The sequence below is a fragment of the Heterodontus francisci genome, chromosome 2 (assembly GCF_036365525.1).
Source record: "Heterodontus francisci isolate sHetFra1 chromosome 2, sHetFra1.hap1, whole genome shotgun sequence".
NCBI lineage: Eukaryota > Metazoa > Chordata > Chondrichthyes > Heterodontiformes > Heterodontidae > Heterodontus > Heterodontus francisci.
This window is the reverse complement of record NC_090372.1, coordinates 10,034,780-10,049,639: the sequence shown is the minus strand read 5'-3', so window position 1 is coordinate 10,049,639 and position 14,860 is coordinate 10,034,780. Positions and strand designations below refer to the sequence as shown.

At 42.6% G+C, this 14,860-nt stretch overlaps 1 protein-coding gene across 5 annotated transcripts in view; it reads left to right on the top strand.

The window, feature by feature from the left end:
• lars2 (leucyl-tRNA synthetase 2, mitochondrial) overlaps nucleotides 1-14,860 on the top strand; it is a 100,379-nt gene that overhangs the window by 22,914 nt on the left and 62,605 nt on the right. For all 5 annotated transcript variants that reach the window (XM_068054390.1, XM_068054373.1, XM_068054368.1 and 2 more), the window contains 2 exons: nucleotides 8,816-8,876; nucleotides 13,785-13,874. In XM_068054390.1, coding sequence (XP_067910491.1) covers nucleotides 8,816-8,876; nucleotides 13,785-13,874 — 151 coding nt within the window. The remainder of the gene's footprint in view (nucleotides 1-8,815; nucleotides 8,877-13,784; nucleotides 13,875-14,860) is intronic.

Sequence of the window (14,860 nt, the reverse complement as noted above, 5' to 3'; positions counted from 1 at the left end):
TTCCAGCAACAGTTTAAAATTAATGTTCATATGACGAAATTAATATGCCTCATTTGTGGCAGGTGGAGACTTCATGACAGCCCATTGAGTCCATGCCGGAACATACAGGTGTAGCTGTAACTTACCAAAAAAGGTTAACTTGAATTAAAGGTAACGAATTAAAAGGAAAATGCTGGAAGAAAGGTTGTGGAGTGATTTTAGATTTAGAGATACAGCACTGAAACAGGCCCTTCGGCCCGTCGAGTCTGTGCCGACCATCAACCACCCATTTATACTAATCCTACACTAATCCCATATTCCTACCACATCCCCACCTGTCCCTATATTCTCCTACCACCTACCTATACTAGGGGCAATTTATAATGGCCAATTAACCTATCAACCTGCAAGTCTTTTGGTGGTGTGAGGAAACCGGAGTACCCGGCGAAAACCCACGCAGACACAGGGAGAACTTACAAACTCCACACAGGCAGTACCCAGAATTGAACCCGGGTCGCTGGAGCTGTGAGGCTGCAGTGCTGACCACTGCGCCACTGTGCCGCCCAGTGAGCTAGAGGTTCCAGAATAGCGTCGGGTCACTACAGGCTATGCCACCAAAGTTGAATTGGAGGCCAGAACACATAGCAGGGGACATAAGGCTGGAGAAGGTAGCAGGGGTAAGATAGATTGAAGTCATGCAGCTGATTCGTAGATTGGCCCAGGATTTTGATAGTCAGTTCACTGGGGGCAGCTCCATTCTCATCCTGTCATGCAACTACCATGATGACGGCACAGTGGTTAGCACTGCAGCTCCAGCGACCCGGGTTCTGTTCTGGGTACTGCCTGTGCGGAGTTTGCAAGTTCTCCCTGTGACTGCATGGGTTTCCGCCGGGTGCTCCGGTTTCCTCCCACAGCCAAAGACTTGCAGGTTGATAGGTAAATTGGCCATTGTAAATTGCCCCTAGTTGTAGATAGGTGGTAGGAGAATGGTAGGGATGTGGTAAGGAATATGCGATTAATGTAGGATTAGTGTAAATGGGTGGTTGTTGGTCAGCACAGACTCGGTGGGCTGAAGGGCCTGTTTCAGTGCTGTATCTCTCTATGTCTATGTCTATGACAGAAGGTGAAGTCGATGGACCTTTTTCATCTCATAATTCCAATGTTCCTGTGACGTGAAGTCAGTGTAAGACGGTGAAATGGGTGTCTGGGAATTAGCATTGGACGAGATACAGACAGCAGAATGGCCGAGTTTATTGAGGATGAAGGTCAGGAAGCTGGCAGGAAGAGTGCTGGAGAAGCCAAGTCTGCGGGTGATGGAGGCAAGGGAAAGACCTTTGACAGCAGTGGGGTAAGAGGGTGGAGACGTGTAGCATTAAATGGTAAGTGGTCTTGGTCTAAGACAGGAGATTTGAACTCAACCTGGGTTAAAAAGAATGTTGAAGCTGCATGCAGTCTGGTTCAGCCTGAACAAGATGATGAAGCCAATGACGAGGGTTACAGGGTCGTCTGTTGAAATCGATAGCTTTGGCCAAACCAGTGCTCCATTGGAGGAAATTGTGGCTCACCCTTGACCTAAAGTCAGACAGGCAGTCTAAAATGAGACATAGAAATATGAGATAAGAAAGATGACACTGCATTACAGAGGTCCATAATCAAAAGATTGACCAGTAGTGTTGTGCAGAGTGTTGTTTAGCCTCTCCTATTACAATAAAGAGTCACCGTCAGCAGGTGAGAAAGGGAGACTCGCGTGCGCACACACACACACTGTAAGTAAAGAGATTTAATTAGTGGAGTAATCTATTGCGCAATTCACTTGAAGTTCAGTGAGTGCAATAATCAGCTGGCAGTACGATCTATAAAGAGCAAATTAGCAAGAGTGTGTCACTCAGTGCACTCAATTGACTTGGCTCTGTTTTTCATTGCAGCATTATAGATTTGCTCAATGTTTCTTTGCAGATACTTATGACTAAAAAGCTCATTAACATTGTAGTTTTATGTTTAATATTCAATCACAAATCAGATTTGAACCCACAAAACCTAGTAGACCCGGGACAGATGAGTTGTACATCTGAGCAGAATGAAGGGGAATTGGTTCAACCAAATGCAGCTTTTAAAACAAAATCATTCTTTTTGGTGCAGTTTTTGATTTATTGGTGTCCTTCCCTGAGATACGCTGCTTTTGTTCAGACAGCTTGTTTGAGTGTGTCTTCAAAGACCCTGATTGTGCAGTGGTTGGCAAATGAACACTCGCCATTAATTATGTTGCCAGCTGCCTCCACATTTTTATCGTGGGCTTTTGAATGGCAATTTAATGGTTTCTAAAGTGTCTTTTCAACGCGGTGCCCTCTAGAAGGAATCTGGGACTGTTTGAACAGGGAAAGCAACTGCAAGTTACCTCGACCAAACAGATTGACGAATCCTCACTGAGACATGCAGAGTCTAAACTAGGAAGTGTAAATTAGAATGTTTAATTCAATGTAACATTATGTACAGAAAGCAAAATAAAGGGAAAGAAAGATGGGATTAATTCACTTGCATTTAAATGGACAAACCCTAACTTGTTCTGGCATGTTTAGTGAGTAAGTACTTCAAACTCACAACCTTACATGTATTTCAATATTGAATCTCCATAACAGTGAGCACTGAAAGCCTTGCCGTTAATTCTACTGCAAAGTCTGGGCCATTAATATCTTTGACTGAAGGATGTCAAATCAAGCAATGGCGGAGTTGCTCACTAATGTTCAGAGGCAAACTCTTAATAATCTCGCAAGGGAAAGAAAAATAATTGCTGTCAGCAGCACTAAAGGTCAGACTTCATCACAAAATGGGTTTCTGTTCCCACCTATCTGCCATTCAGTTGACAATGCACGTTGGTAAGAGCGATTCAGCACTCTATATTTCATTTGTTCTGTTGTCGATTGTATTCTTGGAGCAGAAAAGCAATCACAAGCTTTGCTCAGGGGAGCAGGAATACCTGATGTGCACAGCTTCACAATTTATATATGTTCCTGATTTTAAAGGGAAAATCAGGGTTGATGGCTGTACAATAGTAGGAATTCAGCAACCCACACCAACTAATGGAGTATGTGCTGAACATGCTGTGAGGCCTGATTAAAAGTATTATCTGGTCAAATAATTTTTTTTTACTTCTTTAATGGTAGAAGTAAAATATGGAGCATTTTCCATTCCGGCACACAGTTGGAGTACAGGAAGTTCCTCGGTCAGGTGTAGCGCAATTATACGACTCAGTGCTAAAAATGTTGCCTCTGCCTCTACTGCAGTAGTATGCCATTCTTTCTTATTTCTCGGAAAGAGATTGTCAATTTAGTTTGAATAGTGGTCAAGATAAGTAAAGGTTCTTTCCCCAGAGTACAGGGGACTTCAACAACAGGCTGCCGTCTTGTGTGGTAGACACCGATTCACTGAATTCCTTTAGGCAAGAGCTTCAACCTGTTTCTGGCTAAAGGGACATCATAGAGTCATTTACAGCATGTACGAAGGCCATTCAGCCCATTGAGTCCATGCCGGCTCTTTACAGAGCAATCCAATCAGTCCCATTCCTCTGCTCAATTCCTGTAGCCCTGCAAGTTTATTTTCGTCAAGTTCCTTTTGAAATCATTGTCTCTGCTTCCACCACCCTTGTGGGCAGCAAATTCCAAGTCTTTACCACTTGCATTCCGCCCACATCGCTTGCCCAAAACCTTCAATCTATGTTCCCTAGTCCTGTACCATCAATTAATGGGAATAGCTTTTCCTCGTCTAACTTATCTAAGCTTGTTATAATCTTGTACACCGCTATCAAATCTCTCCTCAATCTCCTTTGCTCCAGGGAGAACAACCTCAACTTTTCCAACCTAACCTTGTAACTAAAATCCCCCATCCCTGCAACCATGCTGGTAAATCTCCTCTGCATCCTTGCATCCTCCCTAAAGTGTGGTGACCAGAACTGGACGGAATACTCTCGTTGAGGCCTAACCAGAGCTGTATAAAGGTTCAGCATAATTGATTTTGTACTCTATGCCTCTATTTACGAAGCCCAAGATCCCATATTGCTTTGCTAACCATTCTTTCAATATATCCTGCCACCTTCAAAGGTTGATGTACATGCACTCCCAGGTCCCTCTGTTCCTGCACACTCTTTAGGACTGTGCCAGTAGGTCTATATTGCCTCACCCTATCCCTTCTGCCAAAATGCATCAACTCACACTTGTCTTCATTAAATTCCATCTGCCAGTCATCTGCCCATTCTGCAATCCTATCTATGTCCTGTTGCAGGTGGTTCAAATCGTCCTTACTGTTTGCCACTCCTCCAAGTTTGGTATCATTGGCAAATTTTGTAATTCTACTCTGTATTTCAAGATCCAAGTCATTTATATATAGCAAAAAAAGCAGTGATCGTGGCACTGATCCTTGGGGAACACCACTGTCTACCATTCTCCTGTTTGAAAAACATTTATCACAACTCACTGTTTCCTGTCCTTAAGCCAATTGTTTTTATCCAATTGGACACTGATCCTCCTCTTCCCTGAGCCTCAATTTTGTTAACCAGCCTTTTATGTGGTACTTTATCAAAAGCTTTCTTAAAATCCAGATAGACAACATCCACCGCATTCCCTTCATCAACCTCTGTTATTTTACCAAAAAATTCAATTAGATTAGTCAAGCATGATCTGCCCTTTATAAATCTGTGCTGGCTATCCTTAGTTAACTGAAACCTCTCCAAGTCCCTGTTGGTTTTTTCTCTGATTATTGTTTCTAAAACCTTACCCACCACTGATGTTAAACTAGCTGGCCTTTAGTTGCATGGACTGTCACAGAATCACAGAATTGTTACAGCGCAGGAGTAAGCCATTCAGCCCATCGTGCTGCACTGGCTCTCTGAGCAATTCACCTAACACTATTCCGCTGCCTTTTCCTTGTAAGCTTGCCAGTTTGTCAAAGGACAATTGCTTGGGAGCAATTTGGCTTCCCACTTCCAATTTCTCGTTTGTCTGTGGGTCAGTTCCGGACACTAGCGCCCAAATTCCTGTTACGACCAGGAGAGAAAGAGGTCTAGGGTTCCCTTTCAGCCTTCACCTTGTCTTACTGTAACAGGGTTTAATTTTAAACGCACCGTGTTTTTAGCTTCCCACTTGGTGAATCCTTGTTCACCGCTTTCCAATTAAAAGGCAAAATACCAGCACAAACAGGCTTTCTTGGGTTTAAAGAAGAAAAGTTGCAATTTATTAAACTTGCACTCTAATTCAATTAATGCCTATGGATACACGCCACACTAATGTGCATATGTGATACACACATGCAAATAGAGACAGAAAAGAGCAGAAGAAAAATAAAGTGGAAAGATTTGAGGCGATATCTGAAGAGTTTTTGTTCTTTGAGCTCACTGTAGAGTCCTTGATTGTAGGTAGATCTTGCTTTTCGTTGGGGCCCATTATTCTTCTTAAACCTTGTTTGTTGTAGGAGACGTTTCTCTCTTGGGGTTCATGTGTCTTCAGTGGATTCAGAGGCTTGTGAGAAAGAGATGGGGAGCAGATAGGAGAGAGATCTTCTCAGTCCAGGAGCAAACTGACTTTCTACCCAAACTGTTTGTACAAATTCAAAAACTCAGGTTACCCAGCAGGTTAGTCATGTTACTAGCTGGTTTAACCATGTCCATTTGTGTATTCTGCCATCTTAGCAGTGAACCTGGAATGCAAGATCCCCCACCTTCAAAGTCTGGTGATCAAAAGTTTATTGTGGGTTGAATCTCAGGGAATGGCTGCTTTGTCCTTCAAAACACTGTCAGTTAATATGCAAATGTCTTTTTTCTAGCCAAGGTCTGGCAGTCCTTGTAACAGGCCTTCTCCTCGTCCCAGCAACAATTTGAAATTTAATGTCTATGTGGTGAGGTGAAATTAATATGCCTCTTTCTTGGCAGATGGGGGCCTGCATGACACTTCATCTCTCTCTATCTCTCTCTCTCTCTCTCTCTCTCTCCCCCTTGTCATCAAAGGAGCCCTGTTTTTGGTTCCCCTACCCTTCACCCATGTTGGAATGTACCTAGCCTGTACCTGAAGCATCTCTTCCTTAAAGGTAACCTGTTCTGTTTCAGTTTTTCTTGGCAGTCTTTGGGCCCATTTTATCCTGGCTAGATCCCTTCTCATGGTACTGAAATTAATCCTCTTCCAATTGAGCCATTCTGTCTGATATCGTTCCTTGCATTTCTGCAATATGAATCTAAACCTTATGATACGACGATCACTCTTACCCAAGTGCTCCCCCACAGACACTTGGTCCACTTAGCCCACCTCATTTCCCAGCACCAGATCCAGCAATGCCTCCTTTCTAGTTAGGCTGAGAACATACTGATCAAGGAAATTTTCCTGAACACATTTGAGGAATTCCTCCCCCACCTTTCCCTTTACTCTAACGTGATCCCAATCGATAATTGGGTAATTCAAGTCCCCCAGTATCACCACTCTATAGTCCTTGGACATCTGTGATTTTCCTGCAGATTTACTCCTTTATCTCTCTCAATATTTGGAGGCCTATAGCATACCCCCAGTAGTGTGATCATACCCTTTTTGCTTCTCCACTCTAACCAAATGGATTCTGTCCTTGCCCCCTCAAGGTCATCCCCGCTTTCCAACACTACAATGTCTTCCCTAATCAACACTGCCACCCCACCTCCCTTTTTTCCTACTTTATCTTTTCTGAACACTTGATATCCTTGTATATTAAACGCTCAGCCCTCGCCGTTTTAAACCACTTTTCCATTATTGCCACTACATCGTATTCCCATACTGCTAATTGTGCTTGTAGCTCACCAACCGCATCACCTAGCAAGTGTAGGTACTGCATAGAATTCAGGGCCAGAGTGACCTAGACTAGCTCCAAAGGCCTAGATGGGTCAGAGAGAAATTTCCCATATTTTCCCCAGAATTGGTATGGTTCTGACTTTTTCATATCTCCCAGGAGATCGCAGGCTAGACATTTGTCTTGATCGGTGGCGCAAAACGGCGATAACGGATTGGCCGCCCGTGCACTCAGTGGAACTAAATATCAGCGTTATGTATAATGGGCGGGCGATCTGGTAGTGACTGTTTTGTGCCACTGCCTGCGTGCTCTAGCCCCATGTGTTTTTGGGCGGGGAGGAAAATGTATATATTGTGATACACAAAATTTGCGATACCTTGTTCAATGGGCTGGATGGACCAGTCTTTACCTGTTTGTAGTTTGTGCTGATGCCCAAACTCATGTCATACATGCTCCTTGAAGCCAGACAGGTTTACTGCATCGGTCTGGGCTGGATTTGAACACAGACAACACAGATTTCAGGCGATGGACATGAGAACCAGAGGCGACATGAAAAGACTTTTTTAAAGGCACTTTGTTGTGATCTGGAATGCGCTGCCTGAAAGGGCAGTGGAAGCAGATTGAGTAATAACTTTCAAAAGGATAAATACTTGAAGGGCAACAATTTGCAGCATTACAGGAACAGAGCTGGTGAGTGGGACTAATTGGATAGCTCTTTCAATGAGCCAGCACAGACACGATGGACCGAACGGTGTCCTTCTGTGCCACATCATTCTATGGCATTTCGGGTGTAGACCTGCATCAAAGTGCAATGCTGGCGGAGTATCAGTGCGTGGTGTTGGTCAGTTATTTTTCCACTACATATCCGGTGGAGCCACTGTTTTGCCAGCAATTTCTGTTTTCATTCCAGTCCTCCTACATTTGCAGTTTATTGCTTTTTTTCATCCTTTTCTCCATCTTGTCTTTGTATGAATCTCTCCCATGTCTTCATCTTCTTGATTTTTTACGCATTCTTTCAATATATTTCTATTGCCTCACTGAGATATTTTATAGTAGTTTGTAGATCATTCCAGATGTTGACTAATCTGTGTATATCCAGTACTTTGTGTGTTGATTCCCAGTAAAAATACTGTTTGTAATGTACTGCAAATTATTTAGTGATGAAGCAGAAAGAATAATGTTACGATTGAGTATACCAGTCTCTTATGAGATGTGTGAATTGCTGGGAAGTCCAGCATTTATTGCGCATCCCTAGTTGTCCTTGTGAAGGTGCTGGTGAGCTGCTTTTTTGAACCGCTGCAGTCCATGTGAAGGTGCTCCCACACCAGTGTTGGATCGGAAGTACCAGCATTTTGATCCAGTGACCATGAAGGAATGACCAATAAATGTCTAATTCAGGGTGGTGTGTGACCTGGAGGTGAGGGTCTTCCCATGCGCCTGTAGCCCTTGGCTTGCTGGGCAGTGGAGGCCACAAGTTTGGGAGATGCTGCTGAAGATCCTGGGTGAGTTGTTGCCGTGCATCTTGTAGTTGGAACACACTGTAGCCACAGTGCACTGGTGGTGGAAGGAGTGGATCTTCAGGCTAGTAGGTGACTACTGTGTCCTGAATGTTGCCGAGCTTCTTGAGTGTTGTTGCAGCTGTATTCATCCAGGCGAGTGGGGATTTTTGCATCACAGTCCTGACTTGTGCCTGGTAGGTGGAAGGAAGGCTTTGGGGAATTGGGAAGGGAGCCACTCGCCACAGAATGCAGAATATTGGCCTACACTGAAATGACGCTTTGAGATGCCTCTCAATTGGTTTGAAACTTTGGAATTTGGTTATACTTCATACAGTTTCCTACAATCAGTGAACTTAACTGAATGATGACTACCGGTGTGAATGTTTTAACTTGCTGCTTTTTTTAACCAATGCTACATGTACACCAGATTTTCTAAAGCTTGCAGACGTGTAATGTACCTCCATTTTTCTCTAAATCTATGAAAGAATTTGGAAATACTTGGACAAAAATGAATAAGTAATTTTCGTACTGTTTTCTTCCAGTAACATTGCACACATGAGAGAGCAGCTTCATAGCCTCGGTCTGTGTTTTGACTGGAAGAAGGTGAGTGAATGCAATAAAAAATATTAGTTATTGGCCTCTGAAATATTATTTTAAAAATGAATGATGTTTGTCTAACTTAAGTACAGTTTAAAAGAAAAAGGTTGCTTCACTGCTCCTTTCTCTAAAGGAAAGGGGTGGGGTGAGGCAAGACATGTGTAGTTACCTAGAGGGGAAGCGGGAAAAATTAACCTAACACTATTGAAACCAAAAAATATGTCCCCACTAGATTATATGCTGGTGTCGGCTGTGGTCAATGTTGGGGGGGTGTGGGGGGTGGCGGTAGCACTGTCACCTTTGAATCAGAAGTTCATAAATTCAAATCCACTCCGAGCACCAAATCCAAGCTGATACTTTAGTGCAGTACCAAGGGAGTGCTGTACCGTCAGAGGTACTGTCTTTCTGAGATGTTAAACCGAGGCACTATTTCGAAGAAGAGCAGGGGAGCTATCCCTGGTGTCCTGGCCAATATTTATCCCTGAATCAACATCGCTAAAATCCTATTATCTCTTCATTATCCCAGTGCTGTTTATGGGAGCTTGCTGTGCACAATTGACTGCCACGTTTCTGACATCACAACCGTGACTACACTTCAAAAGTACTGCATTGGCTGTAAAGCATTTTGGAACATCCTGGGTTTGTGGAAGGTGCTATAGAAATGCAAGTCTTATTTATATCTGAGTCATTGACCATGTATGCTTATTTTCTATCTTTGCCATTCTTCTCTAAAGGTTGTGTTTAGTTGTAGGACTGGAGCCAAACATACACACATCAGAATCAATATTGATTCCACTGCCACATACAGTGGGATCACTGCACAGATTGGGCATCAAACCTGCTACCTTGCTGGACTGTGGCTCAGTGTCACACGACATTGTGCTTTTATCACCATAGCTTGGTAGACCCTGACTTGCAGCATTGGTGCAGTACAGTGTAAAATCATGAACAGAGCAAAAATAACACCCCAAATTCTTTTGAGCCACTTGTACATTTCCAAAAAATATAATTGACAATTTGAGACCCATCATAATGACAGGAATGGCAGATATAATTGCATATTTGGCATTTGAGTCCAGTCGTCCGTAGATTCCAGGTTGATAATTAGGATAATTATATTAATCATAGTGATAAAAGACAAATTGGTATATAGACACCATTGGTTGCTGCGATAATTAAGTTATTTTCTGGTAACAGGATATGGTGCAGGATAGGATATGAGCAAGAGTTGACCATACCAAAGGCTGCAGAGAGACCCAAGAGGATGAGGAGCACCAAGGTCACCGTCACAGAGAATCTCCATTATGAAATTTGTTTTGCGCCATTTCAGTGCTGTGGGAGAGGCAGAAACCTGATTTGGGGGAATGGCAGGAGTGATGAGCACAGATCTGAGTGGCCACAATACATTGAAGGGTTTTGGAAAAGAGAAGGGAAGTTGGAGATGGGACAGTGACAAGGGTTTTAAAGGTTGCTTTTTGTTGAGATAGTTTTGAAACTACGACAGCAACCTATATTTATATCATGCCTTTAAAATAATAAAACATCCCAAGGCATTTTACAAGAGCATTATAAAACAATGTATGACACCAAGCCACATAAGGTGATACTAGTTCAGATGACCAAAAGCTTGGTCAAAGAGACAAGTTTTAAGGAGTGTCCTAAAGGAGGAAAACAAGCTGGCGAGGTGTAGAGAGAGTATTCCAGAGTTTGGGGCCTGGGCAACTGAAGGGGTAGTCACCAATGATTGAGTGATTAAAATCAGGCAGATGCACAAGAAGCCATAATTAGAGTAGTGCAGATATCTCGGAGGGTTGTGGGGCTGGAGGAGATTGCAGAGATAGGGAGGGGTGAGGCCGTGGAGGGGTTTGAAAACCAGGATGAGAATTTTAAAATCAGAACGTTTCTTGACTGGGAGCCATTATAGGCACAGGGGTGATAGGGTAACAGGTGTTGGTGTGAGATAAGACAAGAAAGGGAGGGGGAATCAAGATGCTGATCCATTGAACCAGCTCAGTTCATTCACTATTTAGACATCTGATCGGGCAGCGCCTGTGGAAGAGTCTGTCACGCTAGAATTGGACTTTATAGCCACTTCAGGCACTGCTTCACAAAACACTGAACACCTCCAGGCGCTTACCCATTGTCTCTCGAGACGAGGAGGCCAAAGAAGAAGAAACAAGTCTTCATAGCCCCTGAATCAGAATGGGTTGGGCATTTTCCATTTGACGGTATTGGCAACTTTGCTAGACTTGCACATTGACGGTCAAACTTTTAATTATGTAACAACAACAATATAATTAATCATGCCTGGCAACAAGTTTAGACTCAGGGGTGCTAGTCATTTGCAGCTTGCTTCTGGTTCCACTGGCCTCATCGTATCATGATTCATGTCTCATTTGTACGAATTGATGTATCCCTGAAGTAATCTAAAATTCAAAATTTACCACCATTGCACAGTCCAAGACGACATTGTAATTATTCGAATGTACCTTTTAATTTTGATAGAGTGCTCTCTGTTGACTAATTAATTTAAACTGTCATTATTAAAAATGGAAAGAGCTTAACAAGATTTCCAGAATGAACTATTGGTGAAATTTGAAGTGTATCTAATGCCTTTGCCTACACGACAATCACAGCACTCCAAAGTGTATGTGGGCGGCGCACTTTGAGACATTTCAGTGACATCATACTAAAGCCAAATCTAAATGGAAGGAATTTTTAAACAGTAGAAATATTTCAAAGAATGTTTTCAGAGATCCGAAGCACAGGCAGTACTTCATATTGTTGGCGTTCTGACAACTAGCCTGTGCAGGCAAAGAACAAGTGCGTCATTTTGATAAGTTCAATTCCAGTTCCAAGAACACAAAACCTTTTATAAATGTATAAAATAAAGGGATATTCAAAAGATGAGTGGGGCTGATTAGAGACTAAAAGAAATCAATCTTGTGGTGGCAGAGGGCGTGACTGAGGTACAGAATGTGTACTTTGCAGAATTGTCTTCACAAAAGAAAAGGTTGCTACTAATGTTACAGTAAAGGAGGAGGGGTTAGAGAAATTGGATTCGGTAAAAAAATAAAAGGGAAAGGGAAGCTACATAAAAGGTTGGCAATTATCAAAAGTGTAAAAAATCACCTGGTCCAGGATAGATCCTCACCGGGTTGCTGAGGGAAGGAAAGGTGGAAATAGCCAGTTAGCCTAGAGTCAGTGGTGGGGAAATGTCTAGAGACTTCTAATCGAGAACCAAATTAATTTTCACTTGGAATGACTGCTAACACGGATTTGTTAAAGGCAAGTACTGTCTGCAATTAAATGCAGAGTGCAGTTGATGTGTATATGGACTTTTAAAAGCCATTTGATTAAGTGCCACATAATAGATTTGTTAGCAAAATGGAAACCCATGGAATTAAAGGGGCAATGGCAGCATGGATACAACATTGCACGCTAAGAAACAGAAAGAGAAAGTGGTGAACACTTGTTGATGAGACTGGGAGGAAGTATGCAGTCATGTTCCCCTGTGGTTGGTATTGGAACCACTGCTCTTTTTGATATATATTAACAGAAAGAATGAAAGATTTTGATTTGTATAGCACCTTTCCTTACCACAGAATGTCCTAAAGCACTTGACAACTAAAAACAAATATTCTTGGAGTGCGACCATTGTTGTAATATAGGAAACGCAGCAGCCAATCTACACACAGCAAGCTCCCACAATAAGCAAGGTGGTGATGACCAGAAAATCTGTTTTGGTGGTGTTGGTTGAGAGATAATTCTTTGCCTGGACACTGATGAGAACTTTGCTCCCTTCAAAATAGTGCCATCTGATCTTTTGCATCTTTTAGTGGTTTTGGTCCTGGACTTGGGTATAGGGGGCACAATTTCAAAGTCAGCAGATGAAACATTTCCAAAACCCTCTTATTTCATTGAAGAACTCAATCAAGTTTGTCAAAACAGTGAGGAAAATAGTAGCAGACTTCATGAGGGCATAGACTGGTAAAATGGACAGATACATGGCAGATGCCATTCAATGCAACAAAGTGTGCAGTGATGCATTTTGAGAGGAAGAATGAGGAGGGGAAATACAAACTAAATGATACAACTTTAAATGGAGTGCAAGAACAGCGAGATATGTTTGGCTTTATAAATAGAGGCATAGCTTACGAATGCAAGGATTTTGTGCTAAACCTTTATAAATCACTGGTTAGTCCATCCAGGCAAGTGGAAAGTATTCCATCACAATCCTGACTTGTAGATGGTGGACAGGCATTGAGGAGACAGGAGGTGAGTTACTCACCACAGAATTCCCAGCCACTGACCTGCTCTTGTAGTCACAGCATTTATGTGGCTGCTCCAGTTCAGTTTCTGGTCAATGGTGACCCCCAGGATGTTAATAGTGCTGGATTCAGCGATGGTAATGCCATTGAACATCAAGGGGAGATGGTTAGATTCTCTCTTGTTTGAGATGGTCATTGCCTGGCACTTGGGTGGCACGAATGTTACTTGCTGCTTTAATAGAGTAGATAGGGCAAAACTGTTTAATTGGGAGTGGGTCAGGAACCAGAGGACGCAGATTTCAGACAATTGGCGAAAGAAACAGGAGAGATGATAATTCTTCTACATCGCAAGCAGTTGTGCTCTGTAGTGCACTGTCTGCAAGGGTGTTGAGCAGATTCAATGGTCACGTTGAAAAGGGAATTGGAGATATACTTGAAAAGGAAAAAATTGCAGGGCAATGCTGAAAGACTGAGGCTAATTGGTAGGTCTTTCAAGGAGCTGCACAAGCTCGATGGGCCAAATGGTTGTCTCCTATGCTGAGCAATGAATTCTATGGTGATTGACTTGCATTAATGGCAGTTTAATAGAGGGCATAATTTGCATTTAGTTGTGTTTTAATCTGCTGTTCACTTTCCCCTACAGGAGGTGACCACCTGCCACCCTGATTATTACAAGTGGACCCAGTTCCTCTTCCTCAAGCTGTATGCGGCTGGCATGGCTTACCAAAAGGAAGTAAGTTACAGTCACTCAAGATCATCAAAGTGTTGAGAGTTTGGCAAATGTGACAAACTTGTACATATTGTATGTCAAATAGTGGGGAGAATTACACACAGTGATTTATCTGGAGATGCAAGTGGTATAAATCACGGTGTGATACTTGAGCTATTAGTTGCTTTGAATTCATTCGGCCTGCGTGCCTCAATTATTTAATAGTAAATGGTATGTGCTTCATTCTGGGGCTTTTATTCACTTTAGGGTCATTTTTCATGTTCTTAATGACTCTTGGCACAGGTAACGCTGTGTGACAGTGCATGAAGATATCTGTAATGATGCATTATAAGGTTCCCTGCAATTTTATCCAGAAATAATTTGAAGGCAAGTGCAGATAGAAATAACATGACCCATGCAGAGTACACCAGTAAGGTGAGAAGCCTGTCTCAGGATCTGGGTGATGTTACAAAGTGATGAGTGCGGCATTCAAGTGGCCAGAACTTAAGGTGGAATCAGTCCCATGCAGCCTTTATTTTAACAGAATTAACTAGGAAGATTTTATTCCATTTTGTCTTGCTTTTTTTCTAGCTCTGTACCTGTGTGCAGGGGATGTTATCCATATAGTTGACAATTGTTGAAGCAGTATAGATTGGTTTAACTTTCAGGTTACAGCTATAAATGCTGTACTGCAGATTGTCCCGTGGTCTTTGCAAAGGTGGGTTGATCTCAGCAGTGTGTGTAGCAAAGTTAAAGAAAGCCAGTTATGCGTCACAAGACCCAGTGTTTGAGAGAATCACAGGTTAATCTGCTCGTAAAGAATCATAGAAAGGTTAAGGCACAGAAAGAGGTCACTTTGCCCATCGTGTCTGTGCCAGCCAAAAAACAATCCACCTATTCTAGTCCCACCTTCCAGCATTTGGTTCGTAGCCCTGCAGCTGACAGCACTTGAGGTGCATATCCAGACTCCTTTTGAATGAGTTGAGGGTGTCTGCCTTAACTACCCTTTC